The sequence below is a fragment of the Anabas testudineus genome, chromosome 8 (assembly GCF_900324465.2).
Source record: "Anabas testudineus chromosome 8, fAnaTes1.2, whole genome shotgun sequence".
Classification (NCBI taxonomy): Eukaryota; Metazoa; Chordata; class Actinopteri; order Anabantiformes; family Anabantidae; genus Anabas; species Anabas testudineus.
Window position 1 is genome coordinate 16735524 of NC_046617.1, and position 10222 is coordinate 16745745.

General features: G+C 38.6%; 1 protein-coding gene across 1 annotated transcript; it reads left to right on the top strand.

Annotated features, from left to right (window-relative positions):
* Window positions 1-2562: 2562 nt before the first annotated feature.
* si:ch211-157c3.4 (LITAF-like zinc ribbon domain-containing protein) lies at window positions 2563-8521 on the top strand. The gene is made up of 5 exons (XM_026361045.1): window positions 2563-2667; window positions 6281-6330; window positions 6449-6538; window positions 6678-6879; window positions 7567-8521. Exons 2-5 carry the CDS (start codon window positions 6285-6287, stop codon window positions 7682-7684), a joined length of 456 nt encoding a protein of 151 aa, XP_026216830.1. The 5' UTR covers window positions 2563-2667; window positions 6281-6284; the 3' UTR covers window positions 7685-8521.
* Window positions 8522-10222: the final 1701 nt, after the last annotated feature.

Here is a 10222-nt window from a genome sequence, read left to right on the forward strand (position 1 = left end):
CATCAGCCTTTTTACGGAATGTTAAAACCCCAAAAGGGATTGGTCTATACGCTGGAATGTTGTTAATCAGGCCCATCGAAACACACCGATACACACACTTAACTCCACCTCACCCAGACAACATCATGTGCAGAGGTAACACCCCACAGTGTCTCTTTCATACTTCGTTGTGGAGCCTCCAGTGTTTTGGGGAAAGAATGAAAAACAAGAATGATAAGCTACATTTTAAAAATCACATTACATTTCAAATAGCTTATTTTAAAAACATGAACACGTTCTGGCATTAAACAGTGGTATGTCATATTCACAGATGTTACACTAAAAGAGGGTCAGGAGTGCTGCAAACACATCTGTTTCTAAGACACTTTATCTTCATCATCACCTCTGTGTTGCTGTTTGAAAACATGAATCAAATGTCACTAAATGTTTTTCAGATTTATCTAAATATCCATATGTTCCATAAATATGGTTTGTATTTTATACCAGCATTTACAGTATACAGTAAAAGTATTCCAGGGTCTTTTCTAATGTGTGGTATTTATTTATTTTTATTGAAGAAAAGGAACAGTACAAACACTGTGCCACATTCAATTCTCAAATTTGTCTTGTCTAGACTCTACTGTAGGACTTGCATGTCAACAACAATTCATGTACACAGAAAAACCTGCACACAAGAGTACAGCACAAAATCAAGAAAACCTTTTCAAGATTTTCAACAGGTCAACTCAAAAAGTGTAGGAGCAGAGTTCAGCAGGGTTTGTTATCTCTAGTAAAATCAGAAAATAAGAAGAGACTTAATTCCATTTCATTTTTTTGCCTAATACTATGTAGAATCAGGTTGAAGTAGCTGTGTGTAGTATTTTGTTGTCCATGAAATGAGTGGCAGTAACAAACATTATCTTATCTTCATCTAAGTCAAAAGTTTAAATATAATGTGCCTAAAGTAAAAACACAAAAAATCTGGTCTTTCATGTTTTTGCTGAAAACGATCATAAAACCCTCACAGTGCTAGTGGGAAAAGTATTTGTCCTAAGGTATTAATAACTGTTTGACTGGTCGTTGTCCTTTTGCATCACCCAACTTCTACAGAGTTTCAGCTGATGTACAGACATTCTCACCTTATTATATTATTTTTTGATACACTAGGGAATTCATCTTCCCCTCAATCACTGCAACCTGACCAGGCCCTGATGCAGCAAAGCAGGCCCACATAATGATGTTTCCTCCACCATACTTTATGATTGGAATGGTGTTTTCATGATGATATGCTGTGACCTTTTTAAGCCAGATGTAGTGTTATGTGTTCTTTCCAAATAGTTCAATATAGTTTCACCAGTCCACAAAACATTTGGCTAATACTGCTGTGGAGTGTCAATGTGCTCTTTGGCAAACGTCAGGTGTGCAGCATTGTTCTTTTTAGTAAGCAGCAGCTTCCTTCATGGTGTCCTGTCATAGACACCCTGCTAATTCAATGTGTTCTATACTGTAGACTGGTGAACACAGATGTTATCCAGTTCCAATGATGCCTTCAAATCTTTGATTGTCTCTCAGGGTTGTTTCTTTACCTCATTAATGAGTATTTGTTGCGCTCATTTTGACTGGCCGCCCACTTCTTGGTAGAGTAGCCACAGTCCCAAAGTGTCTCCATTTGCCTCAATGTAAATTGGTGAAATCTTTGACACCACTTTTTAAACCTTTCCAGCTTTATGTAAATAATCAGTTCTCAATTGTAGATCATCTAAAGGTTATTTTGGTGAGGCATGGCTCACATAAGCATCTTCTTCTAGTGCAGAGTAAACTTAAAATGCTTGAGTGGGTTTTGTCAGTGGAAGTAGCTCTAGTCAAAACCGACAAAGAAATTTTCTTAACTTATGCTAACACCTGAATCCAGCACTGTCAGGTTTTTATGGTTGTTCTCAATAAAGACATGAAAGATCCGATTTTGTTTGTTATTATTTTAGGCACATTATATTTGTTAATACTCTTGACTTAGATGAAAATCAGATCCCATTTTATGACAAATTAATGCAGAAAACCATGAAATAACAACAATAATAACATGACACTCACCCCCAGCAGCACAAATATGTGGTTCAACTGGCCTGCCTAAGGGGAGAAAATACTCATTATCAGAAATATTATGAGGCAGCAGAGGTTAATGTTGAGATCAAATTGATGTGGAAGTGATTAAACAGACAACAAAATATGCAGATGTGGGTAGTTGCGGTGGTTTGTGGTTTTCCAGCTCAGAATCCTTGATTTTTCTGCTGACAAATAAACTCATTCAACATTGAATTCACATTTTCTAGTGTACGTTAACCTGTGCGGCTCCTGTGTGGACATTCTCCCTGCTTTAGGAACATACAGGCAGCAGGAGGGAAACAGGTTACACATACACGCACTCCCTAAATTATCTCCAATAAACAAAGGACAACCTAAAAAGAAGATCAGCATACTCTTTGGAAGTTACGCCTAAATCACTGAGTGACTCATTCCTGCTGCACATTCATGTCTTTGTCGGTGAGGGTGGTGCTGTGGGAGGGATCAGGGAGAGGCTTGTAAAGATACAGGTGAGACAGGTGAACCTGTCAGCTACAACCTATCTGGACTCTACATCTGCAACAACAGAGACGCGTATCTGCACTCTGACTGCAACACCGCGCCAAGGTAAGACTATCAGGAATAACTATGTGGAGTGTGAAAGCGGATAAATCAAAAAAGACATTAAAACTTAGACAGTGAAGGTTGTTAACTATTAGAAAGTGGAAATAAAAATGAGAAAAACACTACTGAGGTTTAATATATTTTGTTGATAAAAATCAGACAAGGGTTGGTTCTTTAATCTGCTCATGACAGACAACAGGTTTTTGTAAGAAAGGTGTCAGACAAGAAGTAAACTTCATTTCATTTCCTTCTGTTTGTTATTTTATTTGTTAAGTTATTTGCCAGTTTGATATTTGACACATGAACTGTAGCTATGGGTGAAGCCCAGCTCTTGTTCTGTGAAGGCAACTTGGGCATTTCTTCGCTTGGAGTGGACGTACCTTTCAACTGAACTGCAGGGATGTGAAAGATGTTACACATCTGTGTGTTCACAACTAGTTTGTTGTTTGTTCTTTAGGCTCATAGTTATGATTATCAGGATTAGAGTTAGTACTGCAGTACTCAGGACAGTAGTACCAGTAGTTTTGGAACAGGAGTCTGTTTAGGTTTCATTGCTCATGTACAACAGATGTTTTTTATGTAGGTTATAAAAAGGAGTGTAGATGTGTGTTAATATCTTGAACTCACAAAGGCTTAAAATGTTTAGTGAGAAATGAAATCAAATGTAAATGCTTCACCTAAGCGGTCTAAAACTGACACTTCTTTGAATAAATCACTTAGAGAAACATCATCGTCCAGAATAAAGCTGGAAACAAAACTACAAAGTCACTCTGAAATATAACTTGATTTTCACAATTCTAAATTAAAAATCAAATATATGCCATACATGTAAATGTCTATTAACACAGAACATTTATGTCTGAATTTCATTCATATGGATTTGCTTTTGTAGCATTAATTTATATAAAATAAGGATTTATACCACAGTCACAACAACAACACACATTCAAAGAAAAAAATTACCTTCAGCAAATCAGTTTAAGCTTGAATGTCAGTAGATCGATCGATAGTGATGTTAAATGATGTCTTAAATCGCAGTTACTTACTTCAGTAATTCTTTAACTAACTCAATTTCTTAGTTAGGAAATGCATGTTTGAATAATTCCTTTTCAGTTATATTCAACTAAATATGCTGTTCAATTATGTGGGATGGAATTTTATTTTGGAGGGATGCCTTCTGTGTCATTTGGATGATTTGTCTTCAGATTAAAACGAGTGAAAATTTAGAAACTGAATCAGTAAGAATGAAAAATGAACTCAGCTCACTTGTTAAATATATTCTCAGCTACGAGTTTAATTCATTGTCTTTCTCTGAGGCAGTAAGTGTATTCATTAATTCATTTGATCATCTCTACTTACTTACATCCATCGTGAAGACAGACAGTCAACCTTTATCTCTCCCTCCCCCACTCACTTTCACACAGAGAGTCAGGTTTGACCAGCACAGACGTCACATACAGTAACACCTGCATGTCCGTGAAAAAGCCCTTTTTGGCACAGATCTGTGGTGTCTCTGTGTAAACCATCTGCTGCTGTTTAACAATGGGAAATGCAAGATGAAGCATTAAACCATCATCTAAAAGTCGGATTGAAAGTGAATCAGAGGTTGAACTGGACTTTTTCTGTCTTATTTATTTATTTCAGACAGAGCAAACATTATGTAAGTGGAGGTCATGAGTTTCAGCCTACCTTTTGCACTATTGTGTTTCAAAAGTATTCCTGTAATGTGGCTGACAGACTTTTCGGAAGCCGCGCCCAGTTGCTGCTTTCATCAGCAGCCTCATGTCTTAGCTGATGGGACATCAGAGCAGCAACTTGTGGGTTGTAGAGTTGAGCATCTTTGTTGGACACTGTGATGCCCCACTGTGATTTACATATGATTAGAGATGGCATGACATTGATAAACTTGTGTTTTTACACGTTTACACATCTAAATCAGTTTTTACCAGGGATGCTGAATGCATCATGACCACTTTCAGAGCATTTTGTTTTTACAGTTACTACAAAAAAACATTTCAAACTATTTTACTCATAAATGATAAAAATAAAACAGAAACAAATGATTCAATATTTTCCTAGACTAATGTGAATGCAGCACGCCCACACTTCTAAATACTGTCACACCAGCTGTTCCTAACAAACTGGATTGGAGCCAGCAAGCTAAGGATCAACCAGTTATCCGAGATCAGTGCTCCAACACTGAACTCGGCTTTTACTGTAGCTCTTTGTCAAAACCGACACACCGGTTGTGGATCTATGAGATCCTTTCTGCAGTCAAGTCTTTTAGTCCTTTACCAGCCACCATCGAAGCTCTCAGGTCTGTGTGAGGCAGCAGTTGAGTGTGCAGTGCGCGGCTTTGCCATCAGCAGGTTTGGTTTGGCACACCCTCAGTCTGTGACACACAGAGAAGCATCCAGCTCGGTGGCATTCCTGGAGCAACATATGGGTGTATACAAGTACTCTGCGTGTTTATCTGCATGCAAGTATGTGGAACGATAACAAAGCAGTGTGTCATCTTCTGCTAATCCAAACTGCGGCGACAGGTGATGAGCTATGGTTACACCTCACAGGGCCTGTAATGAATGGTGGGAGGAAAGTAGGGTAGTGTGCATGTGTGAGGAGAAAGATGTATAAGATACTGAGATGCATACGCTGAAAGTGAGTCCCCAAAATGTACAACATTAACTTTTAAAGAAAGGTTTAAGGTTCAGCTTAGGTTAAGTAAGTAAAGAAGGAGGAAGAGTAGAGGGAGACAAATGGTCATGTGTGCATGTTTACAGCAGGGTTTCCTGTATGGGATCATTCATTTAACCGGTCACATGATTTTTATTGTTTCTCAGTGGAATTAAAAAACAGGCGAGACTGCAGCAAAGCAGCTGTTTGGTCTCATATTATTAAACCATTAAGCTAAACATGTTTTTATTTCTCTCAGTAGCTGTCGGTCTCTCCATGTTGTCTTCCTGTCGGTCGTGTGGTTCATATTACTAAAACTAGAACATAGTTAGGTTCTGTGCTAATTTAAGAGAAAAGCAACCACAGATAACAACTCTGAACTCTGACATGCAAGAATTGATATGTTGAGTAGCAGCATTATCAATGGATTCATGTCTCACTGCTTACTATTCACTCTTCTGATGCATTATCATAAATGTATTAAGTCACATCATACATGAGTGGAGGAGGTCGGGTTGTTCCTGATGCATAGTAAGTTTTTTGATCATCTATAATCAAAATACTACAGAAAAAGACACGAACCTCCCCCGTCTATGCAGCGAGCACAAGTCTTGTGAGCACTTCTTTGTGAACAAAGAACCAAATAAAAACAACCACACCTGAAAAATGCCAGCCACTGCACCACAGGCGGTCCCACCCAGGCATTTCCCCGAGGGCTACTGCCAAGAAACATCCTCACAATAGTGTCTATACCATGATAGACAACTTGGTCATTACTTTGAGCTGTGTGCCAGAAAGTCAAAGCCTGACTTTGGCTCCTCCTGTTGGCAGAAAATATCATCGTCACAGTTTTGTTGCAGTACTGTATATATCCTAAGGTATTTTGTCTTTACTGCTAATGAAGCAGCCTTTGTAAGAGTCCTTTCTGCTGCTCTCTCTCCAGCACAATGAGTGCAGATGGAAAAAAGGAGCCCCCTCCCTACGTCGTACCAGGTGAGCTCAAACACACATGCTCACAAACACACACACATCATTGTAATCCTCTTTGGCTCATTAACTGCATCTTGTTTCAGTCTATGATCGGTTTTTTCTTCTTCTTCTTCTGGTCCAGTTGAAGGTAAAGGAGATGGCGTGAAGGTTTACCACGTCCACACTCCCTTCACCCCTCACAGCTCAAATGATAACTCACAGAACACACCAGGTAAACTCACACCTGATATCAGTTACCCTTTATCAATACAGTTACATAAATACATATCAGCTAGAGTTCATTTGAGTGCATTCATTCATCTTCCCTCCTGTCCTTCTCTTCCTGTTTGTCGACGTTCTCGCTCCTTCAGTGTACACAAGCGGAGGAGGAAATCTCAATTCAGGCGTCAACACTGAAGATGGCAAAAAGAAGTATGTGAGCTATGACACAGCGCTGGGGAGCTCTCCCGGCATGACGACCTGCACCTCCTGCCAACAGCAGGTCATGACCAACATCACCTACAAAGCAGGGACGTACGCCTGGCTGATGTGCCTGCTGTTCATCTGCTGTGGGTGAGTGTGCGATGCCTAAGACAAAGGGGATCCCAAGACAAGGCCACATCACTAGCTGATGATACAGGACTTGGTGGTGCAGAATCCCTCACAGGTTTCCAATTAGGAACAAATAATTTGCTTATACAAAGTTGAGAGGTTGCTGTTTACAACGATTTCATTCTGAGATATTTTATTAGCTTTTATTACTTTGTCCTGGACACAGAGACAGTTGTGCTGAGATCACATCGCATGGTACTTAGAGGCCACTGAACTGTAATTTATCTTAAACACTCACATCATTATTGACTTGAGACCAATTTTCTCCCGTATCCGTATAACTTGAGTTCTTATCTCAGTGCAGTGAATCAATATGTGGCTGAATATTGTAGATTTTATAAAATATAAAGACAGGATTTGTGAAAACACTTTTTTTTTAATTATCTAAGGATTGAAACTGTCACACACCGTTGTTGTAAGAGTGCAACACTCTAAATGTACGTGTATCTGTAAGAATGTAATTGTAATTTAATTAAATACCTCTTATTTTTTATTGCTATTATTATTATGAATCTGAAAGAAGGATAATAAGCTACTCATGTAACATTTACATTTATTTAATTCCTTTGTGAGCAACAAATGATGAAAACTACAAATGTATAAAGGACAAAACAACCCTGACTGTGTGTGTGTGTGTGTGTGTTGTAGGTTAATCCTGTGCTGCTGCCTGATTCCGTTCTTCCTGAAAAACTTTAAGGATGTGTACCACACATGCCCCCGCTGTCACCGAATCCTGCACGTTGAGAAGAAGAAATGCTGTAAATGATGACCATGAGGGCAGAAGTGGACCCGTAGATATAAGACACAACAGCCTGTTACCTTTGCCTGTGTTTGCGTTACCTGTTAAAAAAAAACAAGCAGTCGCCCCTTTCACTAAAACTGACAGAGAAAGGTCACAGTTGATGTGCAGCTTATCTCTGTGGATGAGCCAAAGCAAAATCAAACATGAATAACTTCCACATTGCATCAAATCATTATTAGGGAATGAATTTGTAGTCAGAGCTTCAATATCATGTGGTCACTTTTAGAGCTCCAACAAGTCAAATCACGCACTTCCCAGGCACCTTTTGGAAGTTATCATATTTGTCATATTACAGCAGGAAACATTTTCGTTATTATACTACTAAGAAACCTTTGCTTGCATTATGATGTCAAAATGAAGGCTTGTACATAGACTTTTCACGGCGAGGGATTGTACATTGGAAATTGAAACAGCCCATCAGTCCATTTGAAGGGATTGTCACAACAACACCAAAGCAGATTGCACAATAGTTAGATAGATATTTGTATTGACATTGTTTTATGCCAAGTTTAGAATTAACACTCACTAGAATCAGATGAAATCAGTGTGGCTTATTTATCCTCTTTATGTTGTCACACAGAAAATTATTATTATTATTACATATGTGTTGTATGAAGGGATCAGGAAGATGTAAGAGAGCATGAAGTTCAAATAACTTTCATATGGTTTACAACAGCACCTAGCTGCAACTTCCATTTTTGTTTTGGTCATTTTGAGTCTTTACCTCCATAAAAAGATTTGTAATGTAAATATATTACAATGCAAATAATAATGCCAAATTAAAACAATACTACACTCAGATGTGGTGTGTTTTATTGTGAACATTTTCCACCGACACGTTAAATAAACGGGGTCAGTGCTTGTTGACCATCTCTGCAGTCAACTTACTGTATCCCATCCTGATTGCTTATTTGTTCCAGATTGTTAAATAAAGGAATAATATGAGAAAGAAATTATGTGGATACTGTCAAACTACTTTCTAGACACAATATCTATGCACCACTGTATTCGCTTTAGTCTTTTTTTGTTTTACCTAAAGCGGTCAAGTGTCAGGGTCAACCTGTTGACCTGCTGCATTTTAAAAGACATAGTCCTAAATTATAACTCATTACACTTTCTGTTACACAGATTCTCTTTTCATTCCTGTAGCTGTCCGTCCAAAGTTTTATAAACAGTCCTGGTAAACAGGAAACAAACAGTGGGGTTGGTAATTACAGCCAGTCTGCACATGGACTGAATGCAGAGTGGACCAAGAAGTCTGGAGTGTGACACTGTTGGCTCTGCAGCCGTGTTACCTGACCCTCTTTAAAATCCCCCAGATCTGGGAGTCGTCAGAGTACCTGGTCCGGGTTAGGCTGCTGGTAGGAGAGCTTGTTATGGGGAATTAGACTAGTATTCACACCTTTCACCACTCAGATATCTGTTGAATACACTGCAACATCAATGTAAATTAATTGGTGTTAGAGGTGCTGAAAGGTGTAAAGTCAGTTTAGCTGTTTTTGTTCTGTATGCTATGATAAGCTAAGCTAAGCTAACTATTCAGACACAAGTGGTATTTTATCTTCCACAAACTAGAGAGCAAAAAGGTGCATTTAAAAAAATGGTTGCGTTCCTTTAATAGTGTTTAGACGAGGTCCAACACCGGTACGGACAAGCAGCAAAGTACTGTTTTTGTTTTTATAGAAAATTTTATTCAACATACATTTTCCAGCAAAAAGGCAATATACAGGAATAGTTGTCGTACACTGCTGCTACACTGAGGATTTCAAACTGGAAAAGATCAAATTAAGGTGTGATTCTGCAGGTCTTCTTTGTACTGCACTTTTTCAACAAGACAAAACCAATGCAGTTAGTTTTGAAAAGAAAAAACCCAAATGTAACAGAAAAAAATCGTCAATGGTACATCAGGAACGCAAAAAAAGAAAATAAAACCTACACACAAGAAATATGAACACCTGGCTCCTTCTGTACCCGACAACAAAGGCGTGTTTCTCTTAAATTTTACACGTTCATATTTTTAAATATACAATTCTTAAAGGTTGTCTTTACAGAGCCAGCTATGCACTATTAGGGGAGCATTCCATCTGTGCTTTAAAAGCAAAAACAAAAGAAAAATAAATTCATAGGGCTTAAAGTGTTTTCTTACAATGCTGGTTTTGTCTCTACACAATCCTCAAACCTGCGGGCTCTAAGTGTCTGCAGCTCCCTACCAAGCACAGCACAGTTACTGCTCCCAACAACCTGGAGGCAACAGTTTCAACCGAGAGAGATTTGAGGGAGAAAACAAAGCTCGCGTGTGTTTGCGTTCAGAGGAGGAATGACTGAGAAAGACATGAAAACCAAAACAACAAAGAGTAAGTCAAGGGGCTAATGTCTGCGGATGTGAGAGTGTTCCTTTAAAGTCTCCGAGCAACTCAAAACAACAAAAATGTACATTTGCCAGTCCTGAGCTGAGAAACTTCTGACATAAGTGCCAACGTGCAAGATGAAATACAGACAAAT

Coding starts and splice junctions, on each gene's coding strand:
- si:ch211-157c3.4 (XM_026361045.1), top strand. CDS start 6,285: ATGAGTGCAGATGGAAAAAAGGAGCCCCCTCCCTACGTCGTACCAG. Junction 6,539..6,677: donor TAACTCACAGAACACACCAG/GTAAACTCACAC, acceptor TCGCTCCTTCAG/TGTACACAAGCGGAGGAGGA. Junction 6,880..7,566: donor CTGCTGTTCATCTGCTGTGG/GTGAGTGTGCGA, acceptor TGTGTGTTGTAG/GTTAATCCTGTGCTGCTGCC.